The sequence below is a fragment of the Polypterus senegalus genome, chromosome 2 (genome assembly GCF_016835505.1).
Source record: "Polypterus senegalus isolate Bchr_013 chromosome 2, ASM1683550v1, whole genome shotgun sequence".
NCBI lineage: Eukaryota > Metazoa > Chordata > Cladistia > Polypteriformes > Polypteridae > Polypterus > Polypterus senegalus.
Window position 1 is genome coordinate 278,505,676 of NC_053155.1, and position 27,940 is coordinate 278,533,615.

Here is a 27,940-nt window from a genome sequence, read left to right on the forward strand (position 1 = left end):
AGCACTAATAGACAACTAGTTGTTTTCAGAACACTGCATATATAATAGTGGAAGACAAATAGAGGTGGACTTTTAATTTACTGGAATTCCTTTTTTTTTAATGTTAGCATGCCGTACTTTAAATAACAGATGCTTTTTATAAGGGGCATCTGTTTTACTAGATATATAGCATTACCATCCAAGTTCTTTGTATATTCATAGTTTATGTTGTATTTCTGAGGAAGAATTCTTGAATTAAACTGAATTTCAGCTACACGTTTCAGCCTTGTCAGGTATGTAATTTTATACAACCATTGTTGAAACAAGTGCCTTTTTTACTGATCAAAAAAACATCATTGTTAATTATTGCTTTTCACTTGAGACATTTCTTAAAGATATATTTTCTGCAAGCACTTCAGTTCTTCACTTCCTTAATGATATGAAACATATATGAAAATCATTAGGTTAAAATGAACCATTGCATAAACAGTACAGGATAGAAAATAAAAAGCTGCTCTGAATCCAACTGGGAGTAGGCTATCCTGAGTTTTTAACAAATAATTTGAAAGTGACTAAAAGAGATGGCACCTATGGTATGCATCTCCTCTATCCCTAGATATGGCACACTTTTATGTCACAAAGAATGCACATGTACAGGTATGTCCAATTTACAGTTGCCAGACCAAATATGCACTTTGTGAAAGGAAACAGAAGTATCTGAAGTAAACTCACACAAAAATGCTTGGGAATCAAACCTAGGAAAATGCTCCTGTGAGAGAGCAGTGCTAGCCACTGTGTCACAGAGCAACAGTGCCTTTAGTCACTCATAAAAATCACAAAATGTATCTACTGTATTTTAAAATTGCATATATATTTTTATATTTTGCTTTTATATTTTCGGTGGCATGGTGGTGCCTCGCAGTTAGGAGACCTGGGTTCGCTTCCCGGGACCTCCCTGCATGGAGTTTGCATGTTCTCCCCATGTCTATGTGGGTTTCCTCTGGGTGCTCCAATTTCCTCCAACAGTAAAAGACATGCAGGTTAGGTGCATTGGCGATTCGAAATTGGCGCTAGTGTGTACTTGGTGTGTGGGTATGTGTTTGTGTGCCCTGCGGTGGGCACCCTGCATGGGGTTTGTTTCCTGCCTTGCACCCTGTGTTGGCTGGGATTGGCTCCAGCAGACCCTCATGACACTGTAGTTAGGATATAGCGGGTTGGATAATGGATGGTTTTATATTCCTGTGTGAAAACTGTACTTTTCAGGACATCAAGTTACATTGCACTGTCTGCCAGGATTAAAAAAACATTTATGTCAATTGAAAATATTAATAACAACAATGACTTTCAGTAAAACCTTTGTGATATATTACTTTATTTAATACATTAAGTACAAACTGCTATTCTATTAACAAAATGTTTAAAAAGTCCAAAATATAAAATAATTTGTACATTTCTTACATTAATATTTTAAAAATATTTATCAATATATACCCAAGGTATCATTAAACACACTTTTAGGCCTAATGGTTTTAATAAAAGTATGTACAACTCTTTAGTAAATCTTTTGAAATTCTTCAGAACTTATTATACTTATTATCAAAACTTATTATAGTATAATTAGTATACTGTATAATAATATGTTTCAATTACCATCTTCATTCATTAATTCTTTAATCCAGTTACATTCAATATATTACAGAACAATAAACATATTCATTTGACATTAGAAAAAATACTCTTACAAGTATTTAAATTAAACCATAGATATTACACCAACTCCCCTTGATTTCCATTATAGGATAAAAAAAACTCCAATTTAGGAGAAGAAAGAAAACTCAAAATATAAACTCCTTTCAAGAAGAAAACTGAAGAGACCAGCATGTCAAACTCATCCTATATTTCTTCATTTTTCTTGTCTGCTTATGGAGATTTAACTAATCTGAATTATTTGTATTTTTCTATTGTATTGGTTTTGTACCTTCTGATCATAGCTCTCAACTTAATGTTTATTGTTGTTGTATATTTAGAGAGAGAACTTCATCAGCCAATGTATATTTTTATGTGCAATCTGTCATGTAACGAATTGTATGGAAGCACTGCCTTGTGCCCATTTCTTTTAAAAAATATACTATCGGAAACTCATGAAATTTCTCGTGTAAGCTGTTTAGCACAGATTTTTTGTTTTTACTCATATGGAGCATTTGAATTTACCATTTTAACAGTAATGAGCTATGACAGGTTTGTATCAATTTGTTATCCATTACAGTACCCTGTCATTATGTCCCCGTTCAAAATGTGTACACTATTTATCTTAATATATGTGTATAACATCTTTAAGGTAATTATAACATTATCATTATCTAGTAGTCTGCAGCTGTGTGGAAACATCATTGAAAAAATATACTGTGATAACTATTCAGTAGTCAAATTAGCATGCACTGATACTACATCTTTAAACATATATTATCTTATAAATCTTGCCGTTACTCTTTTTACTCAAGTGCTTTTGATTATTTGCTCTTATGTGAGAATATTCCAAGTGTGCATAAAAGCATCAAAGAATTCTCAAGCAAAGGCTATCGCCACTTGCACTCCACAGTTGCTGATTGTATTTAACTTTGGAATTGCTTCTTCTTTTGAAATGATTCAGAGTCGATTCAATATGAAACACCTACCTACAATGGTTCGTATAATACTTTCAGCTTACTTTCTCTTTATTCCTCCTTTACTAAATCCAATTATTTATGGTATAAAAAATCAACAAATAAGGATGGCTGTTAACAAATTATTTACACAAAAATAAAAAGAATCAAACGTGAATGGAAACTTATTAGCAAATATTAAACATGCTATAAATAAACAAGCAAATTGATAATGCAGTGTGTATAAGATGTATTAAAGAAAAATTGTATGTTTTCTATAATATTGTGACTGTATTAAGATACTATTGAATTATTAATAATAGAAGAATTCTCAATGTATTGTGTATATGTTAATAAATCTGTGATAACTATGTGTTAGAATTGTAAACTTCTAAGATCACTGGGAATTAATTTAAGAATTTCTATGATATTTAATAACTTCATAGGCAAGAGTAGTCTTATATTAATACTAATGCCATAGTGAATCTTTTGGAATTACTTCCGCAAGGGTATTTTTCTGTGATATTCCCTACATTACTTAGTACTTATTAATGAAACAGACCCCAGGCATCTTTCCTTGGAGGTAAAGTTTTTAGTTTACATTCTTTCCCTTTGTATTTTCTGACATCAAATGAAGAGGTGACAAGTCTTTTCGAGTTTACATGGCCAAACATTGTCTCATTTGGTGAGTTTTGATGTCTGACCTAAAGTATTTGTTTTACATTCTCATAGTATATAAAAAAGAATATCGTTGAATGTATAAAGGGATGAAAAGCAATTCAGTTGACCAGAATGCTTGTCTTTTTATTTTTTACATGCTTTATTTCTCCACTTTTATAACTTTACTTTATTCCGTTACTGTATATAGCTTTAAGCTTGCCATTAATAAATTGTCACATATTGTAAGATTTGACTGATTTTTTGTATGGTAATTTATTGTGGAAAGATTTTGCCTTTTTTCTGCAGTCACACACTGTCTGAATATTCATATTTGGTGAGTATTCTTTAATAGTTAGGCTTTGATTTATATGTAACACATGTTACTTTGTGTTGCCTTGCCTCCAAGGTTTTATTCTACAAAACATGCTAAGGAAATGGCACTTCATCTCTGAGGTTGCATGTGAACTCTTATTTTTGTAACGCATGCTAAGAGAGTGATTTATACCTGGAGGTTTTATTAAGAAGCACACGCTAGTCAGATACAGCTTAACCTCTTAAGTTACCATAGTCAGATTGTTTTCTGAGTCTATAACCTAAAGCACTGTAAACAATAGTCACACTAACTCAAATATTAGAGTCATTTCTAACTAACTTTCAGCCAACAAATTATTAAGAAGTGTGTCAGGAAACGCTACTGAGGCTCGTTTATACCAGCAATGATACGTTTGCATAATGCATAATGACTGCAACTGCCAAGTTAGAAGTTTTTCTTTCTTATAATGTCAGTCAGTCATTATCCAACCCATTATATCCTAACTACAGGGTCACGGGAGTCTGCTGGAGCCAATCCTAGCCAGCACAGAGCGCAAGGCAGGAAGCAAACCCAGGGCAGGGCGCCAGCCCACTGCAGGGCTTCTTATAATGTTCTTTCTTTTAATCACTTCTGGCTTGTGTGTGTATATTTTCAATACAATCTTTGATTTCTGGCATTTTCAATGTAGTACTGCGACACCCTGTGCAGTGGCAAGGTAGTCACCAGACTACACTCTGGCTATCCTGTAGTACAGAACCAACCTGGATCAGACTTGAGAGATGGCAGAAATAGAGACAAAGGCACAAAAAGAGAACATTTTCATAAACAAAACTGGGTTTTACTTACAGGTGCACAAAAACACAAAAACATTGTCCCAATCAAAATTAGTGAGCATTATTTGCAGTGGTTTTTGCCAGTCCCAAAATGAAAAAGAATCAAAGACAAAAAAAAAATATATATACACAACAGTAGTCTTCCTAAACCAGAATACAATCAGGAAGAAACTACACAAAACAAAGTCTTTCAGTGCCTCCCAAAAATATTTACAAGAAGAAATACAGTGCTACCTGCTATGTTCACCTTTCCCCATGTCAAATAGGTGGTGACTTTGTAGTTTGTATACTGACATCTTTGCTGCTATTTCAGACACTTGGATCAATTTAAGTAGCATCATGTGTCATAATTAAGAGCAGAACATAACCCTTGGTGAGAAGGGTGTCCTTTCCCTCACTGCACCTCAAGCAAAGCAGATGTGTCTAGCATCAGATTTTGGATAGTTGCTGATATAAATAACAAACATTTATTTGAAGAAAGATCCCACATAATTACCAGGGTAACAAGGTATATGGCTGCAGTGATGTCATTCATTGTGCCTTTCAGAGACATGGGGGAAATATCACTCCTGACAATATTTTCACATCATTTTCTCTAACAAAGAAGCTATTTGTCAAAAAGTAATGCCTGCTTAGTACAGTGAAGAAAGTGAGACTGGAGTTGCAACGAAGTAAAACACAAAAACACTATGTAAAGTGTCGCTATTTTGCATGCAGAAGATGCTAACAAAGATGCAAAAATCTATACTGAATGCTGCTGCAAACTGTTTTCTTAGAAGCCTACATGCCACTTGCTTTATAAAAACATTTACATATTTACAGAAATCATATGAATATAATTTTACATTTTTATACTATTTCTACACAAACAAAAAAAAAATGCATTATTATGAATTTATCAAAGAATTTATTGCACAAACTGATGCCTCATACATAATTTTTCTTACAAGCTTAATTATTCTGTTAGGCAAATACAATGCAATTACAGAGTAAATGTTCGCTTCCCGGGTCCTCCCTGCATGGAGTTTGCATGTTCTTCCCGTGTCTGCGTGGGTTTCCTCTGGGTACTCTGGTTTCCTCCCACAGTCCAAAGACATGCAGGTTAGGTGCATTGACGATCCTAAATTGTCCCTAGTGTGTGCTTGGTGTGTAGGGGTGTGCCCTGCGGTGGGCTGGCTTCCTATGCTGGCTGGGATTGGCTCCAGCAGACCCCCGTAACCCTGTAGTTAGGATATAGCGGGTTGGATAATGGATGGATGGATGGAAGTTATGAATCACATTACTCAACTTCAACTTTCTATCAGGTTATGAGAAGAGTACAATTCAGCATGGTTAACTTAAATACTGATCCTGCACAAGATATTCCTGTACTTCACTTGAAAATTAAAACAGTTTAAAAGGAAATTTAAGAAATGTGTCTGCTTTCCCTTGTCAGTACATTTAGTAGGGTTTCTAGCAAGTTCTGCCTCACGTGAGAGCTATGACACTACGAAGTACATTCAGCAGCAGATACTTTCATTACAACAAAGTGACCGTGAAATGCTTGAATGAATTATCCACAGAGCAGTTAGTTCTGTGGTCACAACTCAGTTGTGGACATTTGCACAACGATCCCCAAACAGAAACATTGTAAAAAAGTTCTTTCTTCGAACATTCCTCGTACTGTTTTTTTGCTGTTTTTGTTTTGTGTGGTTTCAAGTGATACCTTTTCCTTATTGCTCATCAACATTTGATAAACATCCATTGGAATTTAACTCATTGTCACCCTTCTATAGAAACGGCATACTTGCTATATGCAAAAAAGAACAAAAATCTCGGGTTGCAAACGTATGCGAACTTGAAGATGCCGAAAAAGTTTTTTTATGTGGTTGCAGTGATGCTTTCTAAAGAAACATTCCTATTAATGCGGCACTCATTCAAGAAAATATAAGGTTTTTAAACTCTCTTGGGACCCAGACGAACAATCTAACACGTGGCAATAGCGCTTCAGGACGCACTTCAGCATGTCTTTCCCCTGGGGGTCCCAGATCCCAAAAGAGTTCAGAAACCTCACAATATGAAGAAGAAGAAAAGGATAAATATGCTGACCACAACATGCTTCCATATTTAGATAATGTTCACGTTGAATTCCTCCCCCCCAACTGTACGGCAGTTCTTCAGCCATTGGATTTGGGCATCATTCGCACCCTGAAAGTGTATTATCGCAAGGAAATGCTGAGAAAAATTCCGTTCACCATAACTTGTAGATAGGAGAAGATTAAACTAACGCGAAAGAAGCTATTGAAGCTGCTTCCATTTCCAACATCCTATCTTTGTGATGCACGTTTTCTGCAGTGACAGCAACCAAAACGAGATTACGGAGTAGACTGAACATAAGCAACACACTTCGCGTGTCACTGTCTTCCATCCTCCCCGGATGGGATCATCTGGTTGCAGGAAAACAAGCTCAGGGCTCTCACTGATTCTGCATTATGGCAAGCTGTATAATTTCTATTACTATATTATAACTTAATAATAATAGAAATGTAATGTAAATTGTGTATAAAAACTGCCCTACGAACCCTTCCATAATCACTCCACAAACTCCAACCTCTAACAACCCACCCGTCCCTGAAAAAATTTGCTTCTAGTAAAGCGGTCCTTGGTATCAAAAAGGTTGCGGACCACTGGGCTACACTACTGGCTGGGCTGCTGAGACTGGCCACTGGGCAGAACTAACCATCACGAGTAGTAATAGCTCGCATATTTTCACGTTTTTTTTTGCTCTAGTTTTATGTACTTTTGTGCCAGTATTGAAATGAACAGTTAGTGCAGTCTACAGCTGAAGATCTGAAGTGGACGTGAGAAGTTGGTGAGTTGTTTATTAACAGATTTTTGTGATTTTGAGTTTGTATAATTAGTGTAGGTCTGGGGGTTTTTTGCATATTGGCTTATTTTACAATATTAACTTTGAAGTAAACTTAGTAAAGTAAAATTTAATTTGGAAAACAAATCCTCCAAAACATGTATTACTGAGCAATGAATTCAGTGAGTGTTTTCGCGATTTCAGTTCACACGAACAGAACTTTGTGCTGTTTACGTCACCATACTCTTACAACGTTGAGAATGCGCCTGAGAATATCCAAATGGAATTGATTGAACTGCAGTCAGATTCTATTCTGATGGCAAAATACAACAAAGTTGGTGTTCCAGGCTTGTATGCTTACCTGCCACCCTCGTATGTGCAGATCCATAAGTTGGCATCGAGAGTACTGTCTATGTTTGGAAGCACTTACCTTTGTGAGCAATTGTTTTCGTTAATGAAAGCTACCAAAACCCCACAGCACTCCAGACTTACTGCCAAGCAGCTTTCATCCCTCATAAAACTTGCAGCTGCACAAGATTTCAAGCCTGATATTGACAAACTGGTTACTAACGTCTACGTACTAGGGTTAGGGGTTAGGGAAACCAGGGTGTTTGGGACCCTGCCAAGGGGTGAACGAGCTAGGAGGTCAGGTCAGGAGTGCCCATCACCTGCTCCACCTGCGGTGGTAAAAGTAAGTGTCTCAAACCCCAGAGACTCCTCCTTGGTTTGGGGGGGCAGTGGCAAGGGTCGTGCATGGGAATTGGGGAGTCGAGACATTTTTCCTATGACAATCTGGTAGCACAACCTGATAAATTCTCCTTGACTTTCGAAAAAGCTTTACTGTATTCTTCTATTCAAATGGTGGTGGATACCCAGGAGCCTTTCATTAATCTTTGTCTTTTTTTGGTCTGCAAGTGACTGAGTGGTAGGAAGCAGCAACAACTTTATTAAATAATAGCCATAGAAGTCCAGGAATTGGGGTACTTGTTTTCTGCTGAATGGTATCCACTCTCTAACCAGTTGTATCGTCTCTAGTTTAGTGGTTATTGTCTCTATCAGTATACCTCAGGTATTTAATCTCCTTCCTCAGAAAGCAACACTTCGTTTGACTAGTATGACTAGTAAGGGGAGAGAGTTAGCAGATATGATGGAGAGAAGGAAGGTTGATATAGTATGCGTGCAAGAGACTAAATGGAAGGGAAGTAAGGCCCATTGGATTGGAGGTGGATTCAAATTGTTATATCTTGGTGTGGATGGGAGGAGAAATGGGGTAGGGGTTATTCTGGAGGAACAGTATGTCAAGAGTGTTTTGGAGGTGAAAAGAGTGTCAGACAGAGTAATGATGATGAATGTTTTTAGTGCATATGCCCCACAAGCTGGGTGTGCGATGGAAGAGAAAGAAGATTTTTGAAGTGAGTTGGATGAAGTGATGAGCAGTGTACACAAGGGACAGAAAGTGGTGATTGGAGAGGATTTCAATGGACATGTTGTTGAAGGGAACAGAGGAGATGAGGAGGTGATGGGTAAGTATGGTGTCAAGTAGAGGAATGAAGAAGGTCAGAGGATAGTGGATTTTGCCAAAAGGACGGGCATGGCTGTGGTGAATTTGTATTTTAAGAAGAGGGAGGAACATAGGGTGACGTACAAGAGTGGAGGAAGCTGGAAACAGGTGGATTACATCCTATGCAGAAGAGTCAATCTGAAGGAGACTGAAGACTGCAAAGTGGTTGTAACAGGTGACTGGTCACACTTACAGGTAATCTAACTTAGACACCATTTAAATATCCGACTATGCCACCCAGTTTTATCAAGAGACTGGGAACTCCTGAAATTTACCAATAATAGCACACAGGTTTCTTTAAATTAGGCGGTGAGTAAACACACAATGAAAGACACAACAGTAATTTCAGGAAAAGCAACAGTAACTTCTATTACACTAGACAATAATAAGTACATTAAAAAGATAAATGAACATAAACCAAATCTAATAGTATCATGAAGAAAATTTCTTTTTTAGAAAAGAAACTACACAGTCCACACTCTAAAATCCATTAAAAACAGAATTGGATGATACAACCTGTAGTGGTGCAAAGTCCAGTTTGTTTTCAGTGTTACCCCAACACTTAATTGTTCAACTGTCCACGGATGCACTCTGTTCACCGGACACTCGTTTTGTCAAAATCGTGGAATCCCTGTCGGGGTCTCTTCGTTGTTCCTTTTTTTCCCACCCTGGGCTCCTTGCATTGCTGTGAATCAGGCACGCCTTATTTCTTGCCTGCCAGCTTTGCTCGGTCCTTTCATGCGGCTTCCCTCTCTCGCTGGACCCACAACCGGCGTCTCCTTGTAGAGCTGTCTCTTCCTCCCTGAAAGTATTGCTGTTCTTGTGCCTCACGTCGTGCCAGCCACGTACCCTTGTCAGCCTGCGAGCCCCTGTGCTCTGTCCGAGTGCCTGATTTCCAAGTCAGGTAAATACAGACATCCTCCAAGGCCTGACTTCAAAGCGGCGACTCCTTTGCAAGACAGCAAATACTTACACAAACAATCCTGACACAATCAGTAACTGGATTATCCAGGATCCTCCAAGGAAGCAGCCGTTCTGTTATCACATGTGGTATTGTTTGTAAATCTCAACCAGCCATAAACTTCAAAATGGTGACTCCTATGCAATCCAGCAAATACCTACAATCTGCTGACAGCCTTTTAACTTCTCACCCCCACTGCCAACAATGGGTGCCTATTGCCTGTTCATCTGCTGGGCTTTAAATGTAATATTTGCATGTTTCTTTTCCTAAGAGAGAAATGGAATGACACAGTGTACAAAAATGTCCCCCCTCTGACATGGTGGCAGGGGAAAGTGTAGTTAAGCAGCATAGCATGGTGCTCTGTAGGATGACGCTGGAGATCAAGAAGAAGAAGAGAGTGAGGGCAGAGCCAAGGATCAAATGGTGAAGTTGAAAAAGGAAGACTGCAAGGTTGAGTTTAGGGAAGTGGTGAGACAGGCACTGGTTGGCAGTGAAGAGTTACCAGACAGTTGGGCAACTACAGCAGATGTAGTAAGGGTGACAGCAAGAAGAGTGTTTGGCCTATCATCTGAAAAGAGGAAGGAGGAAAAGGAAACCTGGTGGTGGAATGAGGAAATACAGGAGAGTATACAGAGGAAGAGGATGTCGAAGAAGTGGGATAGTCAGAGAGATGCAGAAAGTAGACAAAAGTACAAGAAGATAAGGCGCAAAGTGAAGAGAGAGGTGGCGAAGGCTAAAGAAAAGGCATATGATGAGTTATATGAGAGGATGGACACTAAGGAGGGAGAAAAGGACCTGTACCGATTGGCTAGACAGAGGGACCGAGCTGGGAAAGATATGCAGGTATTAGGGTGATAAAGGATAAAGATGGAAACATACTCACAAGCAAGGAGAGTGTGTTGAGGAGAAGGAAAGAGTACTTTGAGAGGTTGATGAATGAAGAGAATAAGAGACAGAGAAGGTTGAATGATGTGGAGATAGTGAATCAGGAAGTGCAACGGATTAGCAAGGAGGAAGTAAGGACAGCTATGAAAAGGATGAAAAATGGAAATTCCGTTGGTCCAGATGACATACCTGTGGAAGCATGGAGGTGCTTAGGAAAGATGGCAGTGGAGTTTTTAACTAGATTTTTTAATGGAATCTTGGAAAGTGAGAGGATGCCTGAGGAGTGGAGAAGAAGTGTACTGGTGCCGATATTTAAGAATAAGGGCGATGTTCAGGACTGTAGTAGTTACAGGGGGATAAAATTGATAAGACACAGCATGTCGTTATGGGAAAGAGTAGTAGAAGCTAGGTTAAGAAGTGAGGTGATGATTAGTGAGCAGCAGTATGGTTTCATGCCAAGAAAGAGAACCACAGATACAATGTTTGCTCTGAGGATGTTGATGGAGAAGCATAGAGAAGGCCAAAAGGAGTCGTATTGCGTCTTTGTGGAACTGGAGAAAGCATACGACAGGGTGCCTCAAGAGGAGTTGTGGTTTTGCATGAGGAAGTCGGAAGTGGCAGAGAAGTATGTAAGAGCTGTACAGGATATGTACGAAGGAAGTGTAACAGTGGTGAAGTCTGCGTTAGGAGTGACGGATGGAGGTAGAATTACATCAGGGTTTGGCTCTGAGCCCTTTCTTATTTGCAATGGTGATGGACAGGTTGACAGATGAGATTAGACAGGAGTAATACATGTTACAAAATTTATTACTAAAATATGAAAAAGTTTCTGTTTTAACAATATGTTTACACAGATTACTGCAGAAACCGTATACACATGAAATGCATGTGTTCCAAATAACAATCTATTATTTTCACACTAAAACTCCAGCAGTTCACTTACTCCCAGATAATCAAAGAAGGCATGAGGTGGGAAAACTTAGCAAACGTTCTGCAAAGGTGGGGGATGGAATAGCTGGCTGCTTGCTGCTCGTCTTACTTGGCACATTTACAGGACAAAAGACGCTGGCGGAGAGGTGCAAACGGATTTAAGGTGGGCCGGATTTACAAGTTTTCTCATAGGTACTGGTTATTCTAGTGTTAATGTACTGCTCTATAGTGCACAGAAGGTGTGTTGTATTGTGCATAATGTAGCATACAATTGAGGCTTGCCCGTACCCAAAGAAATGCGATATGATATACCTGATCAGCCAAATTGACAGCATTACAACTTTGTTTGAATGTAATTAGCAGAATGTAAAAACAGTTAATCAGATGCTGCATTTATTTTTTAACCAATTCATTTAATTTGTGGTCAATATCACATAGTACCGCACTTCATTTGCCACATCTCTTACAGCATCCACTATTGCATTTGTGAGTCAAGAACAGTGTCCGTCAGCACAAAGCAGCACTTGGAGTCGCGTCCTCAGCACAGGAGTCGGTTTTTGTAATATAGTCTGAAACAGAAGAAACAGACGATGGGCTGTGACTCGTTTTTCATATCAACTTTGATATCTGACCACTTCATTTTTATTTTGGGCACTGCACAACTTTCTCAACATGAACTTTCAATGTCTCTGCCACGCTGTATCACTTCATCAACTTCCTTTTGTTGCTTATACCACTGCTTAAGTCAATACATTCATTGAAATTCTTTTTTTCATGTCCTTTTGCCATTGTCTTTTAACAAAACACTGAAAGAAAGGGGCTATTTACAGTATATTGATTTACATATTTAAATATACAAAATTCTTCTACCATAGTTTTCACTACATTATTCTAACACAGCTTATGCTAAAATTTTCGAACAAACAGCTAGTACAAAGAGGATCTTATAAGTGATTTTCACACTATCCAAAATTACAAGGTTATAAATATGAAAATTCATGATTGAGACCAAGTTAACACCATCATGAAAAGCAGGTCTCCCAATGCACCTCCCTCCCCACATTTGTTTTATACAAAAAGCATATCCAAAGCAATAGCAGAAAGTTCATGAATTGGATGCATGTCAATGCTAGTGCTAGTAAACCTACAATAAGGGATAAAATTCCTATTTAGGCACAGATTAACCAATGGACTTGGTTTACCACGTAATTTGTTTCTGGTAGGAAGGAGCTGTGTCACTTTAATGTATGGCCTCTAAATAAGTTAGCTTGTAGGAGACAGAAATGGGTAAAGATACAGCTTAGGTTAGTAATATGCTGGACATAATAATATACCATCTTAACATTCAGATGATTCTTGGCAAATATTGTTATTCGGTTGGTTCCTGCAGCACTTATGCAGTTTTGTTTGACCAGAAGAAGGACAGGAGAGGGTAATTGCCTTCTTTGAAGACAGAAAATCTGGAACTTCAGAGAGCCAATGAGAAAAGAAATCATCTATCTATATATATAATTCACTAAGGGAAGACATCCATGGAAAGGCAAGACAACCATAAAAAGCGATTCACTAAGCCGCCGACAAGTGAGACACCTATGGTGCACGCAGGAAAGAGCCACGCCCACCAACTCCAAGACCATTGGATACGACGACAACTTGCAGGGCCACGCCCACCAGCTCGGACGCGAAGACACAGAAAAAATCTGTTGTAGAGGCCACATGCAGTGCAGGTCAGGTTAATGTCATGTGCATGTCATGCACCTCCGAGCTACGTTAACTGTTCATAGAGACATGTTTCTCGCGAAGGTGAATCGCCATATGCAGCGTGTGAAACGGTTTGCGAGGGTTATCCCATGGGATCCTTAAAACAATCCTTTACAACTGAGGTTGAAGCACAATGAAGTAAGCAGTCTTTAAAAACCGAGTTTTCGGTTACGACCGCATGCACCATAGCAAACAGTTTTACACTCTACATAAAGCAATTCGCATCCGCGACAAACATGCGTCTTCTTAGATGCTCCTGCACTTTGTTCACACTCCCCTCCCACCTCGCCACTACCGTGGTCAGGTGCCTTGGTGGATTATATATAGAAAGGCAGCCAAAACCGCACAGAGCAATGAAATGTTTAGAGTTCCATCTTTTCATTCAGTTTCTGTTGTATCCTCAAACCCTCCCTTTTTAGACAACTGTGTTTTTCCAGAAATGTTTAGCATTCAATAAATAATTATGCATGACATTGAGCGTGTGTCTACCCAGCGTGGGTAAGCCGTTGAACCCCATTCGGGCTGCAAACCGTGAAATTCCCACTAAGTGCGACTCATACGCTCCCACTGGTTGCGATGTGACAAACATGCGTCTTCTTTGATGCTCCTGCACTGGTTTATATATAGAAAAGCGGCCAAAACCGCACAGAGCAATGAAAACTCTACGTCAGTCACATGTACATCTGGACTGTGTAAAGACGACGACTCAAGTGACGAGTTGGAGGTGGGCACATGAGCGGGCAGTGCATACTAAACGAGAAATCAGCAGACTAGCATGATAGACAGAGCTAAATGGACGTCCTTCTCTCCTCCCGTTCCACACTCCGCGCCGTGCACCCCCATCCCTCCGTCTGGCAGGAGAAGGCGCGAGGACGGTACGCCAGTTTTCAGTCTCGGACGATTGTGTGTTGGTTCGTTCCGTGCATTGTTACAATGTTGCTTTTCTTGCTGATTTATTACATTACCGATTTTTCAAATGTTCATTTTCTCCCTGTGCATAAAAATCATTAATAAACTGGCCTGATTATGAGGCGTATGGTACGCCGCAGGTTGGCTAGTAAAATATAATAATGTAAGGGTAACATTAACCATTGTTATAATTGAATCAAACCAATGTTAAAAAAAAACAAAAGAAAACAAACCTACAGTGAACCTCCGCTTTGTAGTATTATGCACACATATCTTCCAAATATAATGACAAAGACTATATAAAAGATAATATAAGAAGGAATTCAGACAGCAGAAATTGATATCAACTAATGTATTTTACAAACTCAAATGACAAAGTCAACTAATTCATACCCATGTACCACAATATTACATATATATGCAAATATAAAAATTAAGACAAAACAATTACTAAAAGCATGTGAAGTAAAGCCTCACTCGTTTGTTCCAGCTGTTTTGGAGGCACCATTATTCATCTAAGTAAAAGACATATTTGTGTGCTTTAGATGTTTGTTTTTAATTAGGCGATAGGGAATGATATCTAAGATAAGAGGCTCAGGTCTTGCCGTCACTGAATGTCATTGGTGCTTGCATTAAGTTATTTATGACAGTGAAGAGAACATCTATACTCCAGTTATTTTTCCAGTGCTTCCTAACCCCTTTAAAATACCTGAGGTGGTCTTTTTGACAGTCCTTTGAAGTTCATTGAGTACTTGAAGTATTTAAACACAGAACTTTGTCATAATCAGTCCATACATAGGAAACATGTAAAAAGGTGTAAGAAGTTGAATACATTTAATAATTACAATAACAGAGCCTGATGAACACAGCTTTAATTTAGGTATTTGTAGGTATCAGGTGTATTTCAAATTAGTTTTAATGCTCACAAGGAGGCTCAAATAAAGAGTTTCATTGCATATTTGTAGCTGTCTGGTGCATTTTGGATTGGTTTAACAGTCACAAGGCTCAAACAAAATATTACAATCACTGAAATAAATTTTGTGTGAAAAAAACACATTTGAGTTTAAAAATATGGTAGCTTCTGTCAAAACAAAATCATTATCCTTGAAAGATGAACTTACATGGGAAAACGATGATATGTCTCAAAAATCTTGTGGACCCTGTCATGCTCCTTACCTATGAATCGATGAATGCTCTTCATATCTCAGATTCCAAATCAAGAGGTTGATATTATGCATCCATATTTGTCTTGGCTTTCTTATATATCTTTTGTAGTGCCTTTCTTGAGCTTTAATGACTAAAATTTCTCGCATCAGGACAGAGTTTTAAAAAAGAACCCATAAAGCTCAAAATTTGGTTTATTACATGTTTCTCAAGTCCAGAACATGCATGAAACTGTCAAGAAGCAAATTAAAGTTAATCTTAACCAAATTAAAAAAAAAATTCTAATCATAGTGTTATCCATTCACACATGCCCCGCCAAAAGATATTAAGGGCAGGACAAAATTTGCAGTTGTCCATTTCTGAACCCACAACGTTTTTGCTTACTGCCCTGGCTCAAGTTAAATTTTTGTTTGTTTAAACCTTTGGTTGTTATTTAAATATAATTTTGTGGGTTGTGATATTAATTTTGGTTTTGCTCTTTCTTTGTGTTGTTTACTTGATATTAATTTGCTTGTTAATTATTTTGCCAATTGTATGTTATGTTAAATTTATATGTTTTGGGGTTGTTTATCTGCTCTGTCTCCTTTATGTTGAGCCAAAGGTGGTAGTACAACCTAATTATGCAGCTGGGATACTGCCCAGCTAGTATTTATCACTTGAGTTTTTGAATTGCGTTAGTGTTTTGAATTTCTGCATTGTGATATTTTGTTTTATTTAAATTTTCTGGATTTGACTCCTTGCTCTTGTTTAAAGTTGCTGTTTTTGGTTTGTGGATATTTGAATTTGTTTGCTGTTTGGTTTTCTTTTTAGTCAAAGCCTATTTTTTCCTTTTGTTACTTTTCTAATTTTTTTGCTTTGCCCTTTGTCATTCCATTTTGCTTAAATAAACGTTTTTAATGTCTTATGACCAGAGGTTTCACAGTTTCCTCCTCTTCATTAAAGTCATTTTATAGGTTTTTTAAAATTAAAAGCCTTAGACCCATTATTGGGACTCTGCAAAATGAAACCTTGCCATTATAATTCAAGGCTAGGCTGTTTGGGTTAAGGTATTCTCAGTAAGCCTGAATCATCAAAGAGGACAGGTCTGGCCTTTGGAGTTTTTCAAGACCTGCATCCATATTTGAGATTTATTGTGGTATGAATCACTACATAAAAATATTTAACTATACAAAAATAAAAAGATCTCAGAATTTTTTAAATAAGACAGAAAAATGGCAGGTCAATAGAGCTGGCACTAGCTTAATATTTTGTACACGACTGTTAACTTATATTACCACTGTTAGGAACATTTAGGACCTAATAAATAACATAGTAATAGATAGAGTGGTAAATTTATCCACAGTAGTAGCTTTATAAAGGACACTTGCCCTTCTACTGTAATTACCTGTCTAACCAGTAAAAACTGTCATATGTACAGATAATGTTACTGGAGACATTCAGACTGGGATTATGGGAGTGTCTTGTTAAGAGGCAGTAATAAGTAAAATGATTTTATATAAGGAATGTGAAATAAACACAAAATGGGGTTTCCTTCTTTCATTTTTATATTCAGCTATTTACTTTAAGTCTTATGTGCATAAACGTTTTCTCTAGTCCTCTGTTAAGTTTAGCATCCTTGTCTTAATTTTCAATATTAAAAAAAAAACTACAATTCCTTAAAAGCATGCACAATAAAATGTGTAGTTCTAACTATCAAAAAACATCATGGGTTATTTTTAAATTACCAGACTTTCCTATACAACAAATATATACATTTGCTAAAATAAATGTTTGGCAATTCCCAGCTGTTTGTAATTCCCTGTAGTTACCATAATGAATCAAGCCTCATCTTCAAACAACGACCATATAAAATAAAAAAAAATGCTACAGCAAAGTGTTTCTCAACACAGCAATTTCAGGAATTTTAAGGTATGAGAATGACATTTTATTGTACATTCTATTTGTATTAATATATATCTCCTTGCACCTCTAAATTAGAATTGGTTGCTTATCTGCTTATAACTAAACATAACACTCATAACACATTTTAGATAAAAAGTTATTAGGAAACATTTAGCAGGGTAAGTTGTAATGTTCTTCTATGTTTTGAGTTATTTGCAAAATTTTGCAGTTTATACAGCTTCTGAATTAACACACATTTCAAAGTAAGGGTAAAATCAGTGAATCGTTCTTCTTTTTGAATGGTGCATTTCATAGACAGCACCATTGCATAATGCTTTAAAAAGCACCAACAAAAACAAGGCTGATTGCAAAATTAAACATAACATGAACCACAAAGAGACAGAAGAACACTAGTGCTAAGTCTGCAAGATTTTCCATCATTAAAAATGTAAAATATTTAACTTAGGCAGATAGGCTTCAAGTGACAAATGACACCTGCATTGGGATCAAGGTAAGAGAAAAAATCTCAAATTAAAACTGAAAAAATGTAACAGCTTCATGTGACTTTTCATATAGCAGAAGTCAATAAGGTGTACGAGCGCCTACCGAATTTATGCATCACATCTGAAGAAAATTCATATATACTTAGACAAAAGGGATATAAAGACCACAGAGTGAACAACCAGACAAGAAATACACCTAGGATGTTAGGTACAGTCTGAGGACTGTGTCAAAAAATGGTTAAAAGTTATTTAACACTGAAAAGGAAGAAGGTTAAAGACACAACATTTTGGCTGTATACCCTTCATCAGGTGATATGTGTTTAAGTTATTGTATAACGATTTGCAAGCATACAAAACATATAACAGAAAAATGTATAATGCTATTTATTCATTAGTAAAATGCTTGATATGTTTTTGAATATTCAAATCTCTTATATCAAAAGAAATAAAGAGGAAAAAGAAATCAATTGTTTGCCTAAGTGGAATGAAAATGTTTGCATTAGGGTGTCATTTTAGAAGCTAGCAAAATATATTTTTTTGTTTAGATAATAGGTGCTGTTTTATGATCGGAGATTGAATGGTGATCTAAAGCATGGAAATGTTTCTTGATCTGTAGTAACTTTTATTTATGTATCTGCTGTAAATGTTTTTTGAATTTGGGCTACAGCAGTTTTTTCCCTACATTCTAATCAATGATGAAATTAGTGATAGAAGTATTTTCTTATAAGTCCTTTAGTTATTACACAAAGTGTGCTTATACTGTGTGGTATTTGAGTCACATGCTGCATGCTTCTTTGTGAGATCTACAGTATGTCTGTCTGTTCCATGGACACAGAAACACCATTCAGAAGGATACGGAGAAAATAAACACCTACTACTGGGGAAGTGTTACAGAAAATGAATGGATATATAAAATAAATAACAAGTTTTCTTGATTTGTTGTACTGACAGTCTAATAATTTTGTTAAGCATTAAAAAGTTTAAAAGTTAATCAAAATTAACATCATCCATCCATTATCCAACCCTCTATATCCTAACTACAGGGTCACGGGGGTCTGCTGGAGCCAATCCCAGCCAATAAGGCAGGAAACAAACCCTGGGCAGGGCGCCAGCCCACATACACACACCCACACACCAAGCACAATTTAGGATCGCCAATTCACCTAACCTGCATGTCTTATGACTGTGGGAGGAAACCCATGCAGACACGGGGAGAACATGCAAACTCAAGGTTCACTTCCCAGGTCTCCTAACTGCGAGGCAGCAGCACTACCCACTGCGCCACTGTGCTGCCCAAAATTAACATCATTTTGTACAAAAACCTTTGGGAAAATTTGAGAAGTGGAGAAGGACAAATTGATTGTAATTGCCTATTCCACATTAGTAGCACATAGACATATCTTACTTAACCGGAAGAATCCCAATTCATCTTTTATAAGTCAGCGGGTAACTGATGTAATAAACTGTTTGAAATTGGAAAACATCAAATTTTCACTTAAAGGATGTGTTTAAAACTTAAAAACTTAAAACTATAAAAATATGTCGATTTAATCAATACAATTTTAGAATAAGCATTTATATCAGGAGGGAAATTGACATTTTCCTTTTTTTTTCTAATTTTGTCCATGCTGTCAGCTCTCCTCTCTCTTTGAATACTGTTTTATTGCTTTCCTTTTTCACATTCTGTTACTTTTTTCCCCTTTTTTTTCTTTTCATAGTTTTACAAAGTCATTTGTTGTATAAGGTTGATTTAATTTTATGCAATGTTATTTTCTTCAAATAAAACAAAATAAATAATTTCCAGAAAGCATTTTTCATGCTGAACAAAAAAAAAATATGTAGTGTTACAATCTGATGAAAGTTTTATTGTGGGTTTTTTGTTGAATTTTTTTGTTACATAAGAAAACATTAGATTAGATTAGATGAACATGCGGAGATTAAAATTTACTGCTTGCATATTCCATCCTATTTACTGAAAAGGCTAAGCTGTAGCATATCAAATATGTGAGTACAGAAAGGTTTGATACAACCAAGGTATACTGCTTTGGCCAGGAAAAAATAAAGTTTAATTAATACTAGTAAAGGGGAAAGCTTGGAAAAACATTTTTTTTTCCATAGAAAGCCATGCTGATCTGAAATGATAATTATTTTCCCTCCAAGATTATTACATTAATGTAACATTTAATTGTGTTGTTGATTAGTAGTTCAAATAATTACAATTAATAGTTCAAATAATACAACTGAAGCTTCATATTAATTACATATTGTTTATTTATTTACAGGGTCCATTTAACTGCATTTGGGGGAAGAATATGGAAAATGGTTCCTATATAACCACTTTCCTCTTTACTGCTTATGGAGACATTGGTTTTATAAAAAACGTATACTTTACTGTGACTATTATTACTTACCTTTTAATACATTTGGTAAATACAATTGTTATAATAGTTATTGTCCGTGACAGAAACCTTCATGAACCCATGTACATATTTATCTGTTGCTTAACTATTAATGGTCTTTATGGAAGCAATGCTTTTTATCCAAAATTTTTGGATAACCTCTTATCAGACAAACCATCAATTTCAAGGACAGGATGCCTGCTTCAGATATTTGCCATTCATACTTATGGATCTTTTGAATTTTCAATCTTGGCATTAATGGCATATGATAGATATGTGTCCATCTGTAATCCTCTCCTATACAATAATATAATGAAGCCATCAAAAGTGACGAGCCTATTATGTTTTACATACCTTTACCCTGTTTGTATTTTCACTGTGCATATTTTGTTAACAATTCGACTTCCAATATGTGGATATCTGATAGATAAAGTGTTCTGTGATAACTGGTCTATTGTCAGGTTATCTTGTGTGGACATATCCATCAACAGTGCTTTTGGCTTGTTTGTGACAACAGTATTGATGGTGCCACCGCTGATGCTTATTCTATATTCATATATTAAAATAATTTCTGTGAGTGTTAAAGCTTCAAAGGAAGCACGCAGTCAAGCAGTAAAAACCTGCCTGCCTCATCTTATAACATTTTCAAACTATTGTATTGCTACATTTTTTGAAATTTTACATCAGCGTTTTGATGTAAGAGCTCTTCCTCATGATGTGAGAATTTTTATGTCAATAGATTTTTTATTATTACCACCACTTTTGAATCCAGTTATTTATGGGGTAAAAACAAAAAAGATAAGGGAGAGTGCCATGAAAATGCTTAATTTTAGAAAGATACAAATTTTAACAGAAAATGTCTGGGGAGGGAAAATAAATGGTATTTCACAATAATGTTTCAGTCTCTTTCAGTCTGTTTTAAAACAAAATAATTAATGTAAACTTTGGGCGGCAACATCTGGGACCATGTACAAACTGCCTATGACACTGATCCTGAAATGGGAAAACTGATATTGTGACTCCTTGGAGATACTCATTTTATTTTAAACCTAGCCATGCTAAATGTCAATGTGAATTTATTTACAGAGCACATTTAAAACAACATCAGTATTGCTATAGACAAAGTGCATAATAATACACATTGTAATATCCATTCACAGGCAAGTGGTTGTAATTTTCCAGAAAACCAAAAGGTTTTATTTCTCTTATCCCTTAACAGGCCTAGAACAACAACACACCAGTAAAAAAAAACACTGTCTAACAAACTTTTTTTATCTTAAACCCCCGACTTCTTTGCATCCCAGCATCCTGCTTTATTTAAGAGTGGCAGATGTGTCTACTCTGCCTGCCCCTCTCCACAGCACTCCGTGCAGCCCCACTTTTTTTCTTCTTTTATGGATTTTTAGGACACGCTGCGTAAGTGGCAATTTCTTTCCCAGACCATTACAATATCCATCAACCCGCTATATCCTAACTACAGGGTCACGGGGGGTCTGCTGGAGCCAATCCCAGCCAACACAGGGCGCAAGGCAGGAAACAAACCCCGGGTAGGTCACCAGCCCACCACAAGGCATACACATACCCACACACCAAGCACACACCAGGGACAATTTAGAATCGCCAATGCACCTAACCTACATGTGTTTGGACTGTGGGAGGAAACCGGAGCACCCGGAGGAAACCCACGCAGACACGAGGAGAACATGCAAACTCCATAAAGGGAGGACCCGGGAAGCGAACCCTATTACAATATAATAAACATAAATAAAATAAATTGAATAAAATACAATAAAGCACAATACAAGCAGCAGTAAATTGAAACAAAAATGACTAAGTGGAGAGAACCATCAGTATCACTGAAGGTAACAGAAAGTGAGGAAATAGATATGCGTCTTCAATCAAATTTTAAATAGTTCAATTGAAGATGACTCCTTAATGATATAATGTAATGAATTACACAGACAACATGCAGCAGATGTAAAAGCCATGTCCTAATTAGTTTTAAAATTAGATGAGGGACAACAAGGGACAACTGACTGGTAGATGTAAGTTCTCTTTATTGTTTAAAGAGCTTAAGAGATAAAGAATCAGACTTTCTTGCCCAAGCTCAACAATGAGCATCAGCATTCTGAACCAACTGCAACCTGCATATCAGGGATTTGCTAATCCTATAATACAACAAGTTACAAGTTAATCAAGCCAAAAAAAGATAAAAGCATGAGTAACTTTCTCAAGATTCCTAGGAGCTAAAAGGGATTTAACCTTGGCTAAATGACATCTGTTTCTCAAAAGAGAGGTTACTATCAAAAATAACTCCAAGATTACAGACTTGAGGTTTGCAAAACATCTACAGAAGGACCAGGAAGTTCAAAACCAATTTGAGCTTTGGCTGCAGGACCAGCTATCAGCACTTGAGAAATTGAGAAAATTGGCCACTATCCAGGATCTCTGTTCTACAAGACAATTATGCAGCCAATTCATTGCAGAGTTCCACACAGGAATATAAACCCGTGTGACATTGACATAACAGTGAAAAGAAACATGAAACTTCCTAAAAATCCCTTCTATACAATGAAAATATGTAGAAAATAAAATAAGACCCAAAATAGGTCCCTGGTTAACGCCACATTTTACAGGAGCTGTAGACGATAAAGAGGAATTGAAAGACACTTGAAAGTGTCTAACAGTAAGATATTACCTGAACCAGTTAAGAGCAGCACCTATGAGCCCCATTAGATGCTCAAGTCGTAATAGCAAGATCTCATGGTCAATAGTGTCAAAAGCTGCAGAAAATTCTAGGAGAATAAGGACTGCTGTCCCACCTGAGTCAGCAATAAAGGAGATGTCATTAATAACGCCTAAAAAAAGATTGGTAGATCTCAAAATAATTATTGGAGTTAAGATGACTGACCAATTTATATATATAATTCACTAAGGCAAGACAACCATGAAAAGCACGCCGGAAGGGGCGTGGATTCACTGAGCCGCCGACAAGTAAGACACCTATGGCGCACACAGGAAGGAGCCACGCCCACCAACTCCTGGCACCTCCGAGCCACGTTGACTGTTCATAGAGGCATGTTTCTCGTGGAGGTGACTCGCCATATGCAGCGTGTAAAACGGTTTGCGAGGGGTATCCCATGGGATCCTTAAAACAATCCTTTACAACTGATGTTGTAACACAATGACGTAAGCAGTCTTTAAAAATCGAGTTTTCGGTTACGACGCACGACCGCATGCACCATAGCAAACTGTTTTACACACTACATACAGCAATTCGCATCCGCGACAAACATGCGTCTTCTTCACTCACGGACAATTATATGTTGCTTTCTCCGGAGTTCCATCTTTTCATTCATTTACTGTTGTATTCTCACACCAACCCATTTTAGACAACCATGTCTTTCCATTGAGCGTGTGTCTACCCAACGCAGAGAGGCGTGGGTAAGCCATTGCACCCCATTCGGGCTGCAAACAGCAGCCAAAACGGCACAGAGCAATGAAACGTCTATGTGAGTCACAGGTGCATCTGGACTGTGTAAAGACAACAACGACTCAAGTGACGAGTTGGAGGTGGGCACATAAGCGGGCACTGCATACTGAACAAGAAATCAGCAGACTAGCATGACGGAGGGAGCTGAATAGACATCCTTCTCCTCTCCTCCTGTTCCACACTCCGCGACTGAGCGTCGTGCACCCCCAACCCTGCGTCTGGCAGGAGAAGGCGCAATGGCGATCTGCCAGTTTTCAGTCACGGACGATTATGTGTTGGTTCGTTCCGTGCATTGTTATAATGTTGCTTTTCTTGCTGATTTATTACATTACCGATTTTTCAAATGTTAATTTTCTCCCTTTGCTTAAAAATCATTAAAAAACTGGCCTGATTATGCAGCGTATGGTACGCCGCGGGTTGGCTAGTTAATTATAAATAAAGGCAATTGGGAATTTGTGCAAAAATTAGCTAACACTCCAGGATCTAATGCAGCCGTTTAAAGACAAGATTGCTCCACCACATGTTTAAAGAATTGAGGGCACAACCCCCTCACTATTAGAACAATTTATAATAACCTGTAGTGATGAGTGAACCCCACGGTGGAAGTGTTTGTAAATATCACCAAACTCATAAAACAAGGGTGGAGGTTCAAATAAAGTACCATCAGAAGAAGAATAATGAGAGGATATGTTAATGTTTGTTATTGTTTAAAAATCAAGGACTAATGGAACCTCTTTGCTTGGGATTAGGCCCCTTAGTAAGAAATTGTACTCTGAGATTAGATCATCCCTGTCCTTAATTGTATCTTTCCAGGTTTAGTGGACCATCTGGCGAGTCAGTGCAAAAAAGATGTCAGAGGCTGTGTCAAAATGCTTTGGTGAATTGTATTGAGATATATTGAAAAAGCAAACTAAACATTAGCTTAAAATTTGGCACCATTTTAAATTTAATTTAATTACAAAATTTCAGTGTCTTTAACTTTCTGACTTCCTTCATTAGAAAAGTAGTATAGGTTTATAACATTTTTTGCACTCCTTCAATTAATGCTCCTGTTTCAAATTCATAAAGATGTAACTACAAGAAGTGTTTAATCTCAATCAGTTAGATAAACACACATGCAAAACATCGTAAATGCACATCTCTTATTTAAGCTGTTAAATGCTAAATTTCTTTTCTCAAGACCAGGCAATTACCATCATTTTTCCAGTATGATAAAGACATTGCTTACATATCATGGCAGCAAAACATGCTTCTTTAGTGTGCCACATTTAAACATTCTCTTAGTCACTTTTATTTCTGACTGAAAAACTTTCAAATTTCAAATTCTGTCCGTCTGAAAAGGATTAATCAAGGTTTTAGTATTGCACTTCTGATAATACACTGGACAAGTGAGTAAGAAAAGGTTATAAAATATACCTTTAAGAAAGATATATTGCACAAAGACATGTCTGAAGACTTAACCCAGCCACTACACCTTACAGTCTGAATGCCTGGGAGAAAATAATGGATGGACTGGGCGAATGGGCATACTGGGAGTAGTTTATTCCCCCAGATGGCAGTGTTCCTCTGTGATGAACCCAGTTATGACACCCACAGAATGGCAAGGGAATTGCAGTCCCTAACAGAATGGCAAGGGAACTGGAGTCCCTAAGACCAGTCCAGGTTGGGTGCTGCCAGTGGAAGACTGTTGTGGTTCCCACATGACCCAGACAATCAATGCCATGACAGCAGAAGCAGTCCTGGGCCTGGTCTAAAAGAAGCCCGCAGCCTCACCTCAGAGAGAGTTGGGAGGCAATGGGTGATACTCACTCGGGAGAAGGAAGGATAAAAGAAATTGCTTATTTGATATATTCTTGTGTTAATTTGGCCTGGTGCTTGATTGGAAACCCTTTTTATTTAATGACTGGCGGTATTGCATCACAATGTGTCTGTGGCTTGAGGCTCAATGGCATTCCCTTGTGGTTACACAATTTATAAACATACATATATGGTACAATATATTATTAGGGCAAAGTGAAAAGAGGGCAGCTTAAAAGGAAAATTACGAAATTACATCATTCTTTTAGGGCAAACCAGGAGGGATCTGTAAGCACATGGATCACATACCTAAAATAAACTAGACATCAACATTCAAAAATTGTCAAATATTGAAACTAAACACTAACCTGAAATCATTAATTCTCACAACACTCAAAATATGCAAGAGTAATTAAAGACACAAAAAACTTGAACGACAGAATGTGTCTCCTATTATCATCTATTATGGTAGGATGACAACATCATATGATACACATATGTGATGGCAGTGAACATCTTTACTTTAAATAATATAGCTGCTGCCATTAACAATATGTAGAAAATAGTGGCATCCACAAAAGAAAAAAGAAACCCACAACAAAATGGCACCAAAGTGACATATATTGCTAAATCATAATAGCTTTCAGCAGCCCGAGCATTAACTGGGCTTTAGGAGACAGCCCAATAATTGGACAGTCTGGTACTTAACAAGAAAGCTAATTTGTAAAACAGGTGAATTTTAATGTAAGAGTAAACGGGACCATCATTGTCAGCAAATGCTAATGTATCTTGCCTTCAGATAAGATTTTTCTTTAGTGACTTACTAAGGGTCAGTTTATACTTCACGCTCAGAATGCTAATGCGCACGCATCATGAATGCCACATATTCTCAGTGTTCATTTGATGCATCCTCTGAGCACATCCTCGGAAATTAATTTGACAAAATGCAGTACCAGCAAAACGTCAGGGGGGGGCACAGTGTGATCAAGTCGGAACATGATATCAGAGTCTCTGTTTACTATCTACTGTACATGTTTTGCAGATCCTCCGGGATCGATGTGTGTGCTTAGATGTTTGATGAATGGTTCAACGTGGTGAAGCAAAATGCCAATATACAAATGCATTTGTGAGGCTTTTATATTCAAGCGTTGCATATTCCCCAATGTAATGACACGATACATTTTAAGTCTCGCATACCATCTTCTGTGCCATCTTTTTTTTTTTGCACATTCACAACGTATGTATGTATGTACAGCTATGTTTTTGAGCCACAAGGAAAAAAAGTTAGGGACACAGTGAAAAGGTCTATTTTGTGATTAAAGTGGAAATTTTGTTTTAAATCTCTAAATGTCCACTTTACTCCCATAGTTTATTTAATCATTGAAGTAGACCATTATAAACGTCATCTTAAAACTAACGGAGTTGTTAATCACTACGTGCTTCTGGGGCAGCCTCCTGCATTGACAGCAACAGCAAGCAGCATTCGCCACACATAACATAATAAAGTTATACTTGATATCACTTTTATGATAAAATGCATTAAAGTATGTGTATTACATTTTACAGATAAAGTGACAACTTCATTTAAATAATGAATACTCTTAATAATTATACAAAGTACATGTAGGGGTGGCACAGTGGCGGAGCAGTAGCGCTACTGCCTTGAAGTAGTGAGTTAAGTCCCTGGTGTTGCATGCCTGGTGTTTGCACGTTTTTTGGTGGGTTTCTACAGCGTGCTCCGGTTTTCTTCCAAATACATGAAGGTTTGGTGATTTGGTGATGCTAAAATGAAGCTAGTGTGATTACTTGTATTCACCTTGCAATGAACTGATGCCCCATCCATGGATTGTTTCTGCCTCATGCACAATGCTAGCCGGAATGTGCACATCCTGGGATTGATGTATGTAATCATTAAACATCCATCCTTTTCAGAGATATTGTGGCAAGGTGTCCTCGGAATTTAATGGATGTTTTAGGCAATGCACAACACAGCGAAGCCGGACGTTTTCTCACCGTGATGATATCTTGCGCTGCCACCTGGTGAAATCTTCCAGATTTACGTAAAGTATGCGCACAAGTATAAACAGTACAACGCTTACATAGCAGTAGCATTCACAGGTGCACCTGTGAAATATAAACCCGGCCTAAGGGTGGTCAGGGTTGTAATTAGGGGACTCTCAATCTTCCTGCTTGGACTTAGTGTTAATGAGTCAATCTGCCTATTTGGTTACTTTTTAGCCACTAACATTGACTTTACTCAGTAGTGATGGCGAAAAACACCCTTTAGAAAGTTCAGTGGTGAAAGGAAATCCCAACATCCATCAGCATCACAAATTTCTCAATGAGGCCTATAAAAAGCAAAGGCTGACAATTCTGGAGATGCACCTTTCCTCGGAATAGGGAGCCAGAAGAAAGAAACCAGGA

At 37.4% G+C, this 27,940-nt stretch overlaps 1 protein-coding gene across 1 annotated transcript; it reads left to right on the forward strand.

The window, feature by feature from the left end:
• Positions 1-1,858: 1,858 nt before the first annotated feature.
• LOC120524515 (olfactory receptor 6N1-like) lies at positions 1,859-27,916 on the forward strand. Its single transcript, XM_039746350.1, has 2 exons — positions 1,859-2,662; positions 27,755-27,916. The coding sequence occupies exons 1-2, from the start codon at positions 1,859-1,861 to the stop codon at positions 27,914-27,916; spliced, it is 966 nt and encodes a 321-aa protein (XP_039602284.1).
• The last annotated feature ends 24 nt before the right edge of the window (positions 27,917-27,940 follow it).

Excerpts from the sequence above, each read along its gene's own strand:
- LOC120524515 (XM_039746350.1), top strand. The coding sequence starts at position 1,859 with ATGTCAAACTCATCCTATATTTCTTCATTTTTCTTGTCTGCTTATGGA. Across the intron at positions 2,663-27,754 it reads TGAAACACCTACCTACAATG|CCACTAACATTGACTTTACT; the intron begins GTTCGTATAATA and ends GTTACTTTTTAG.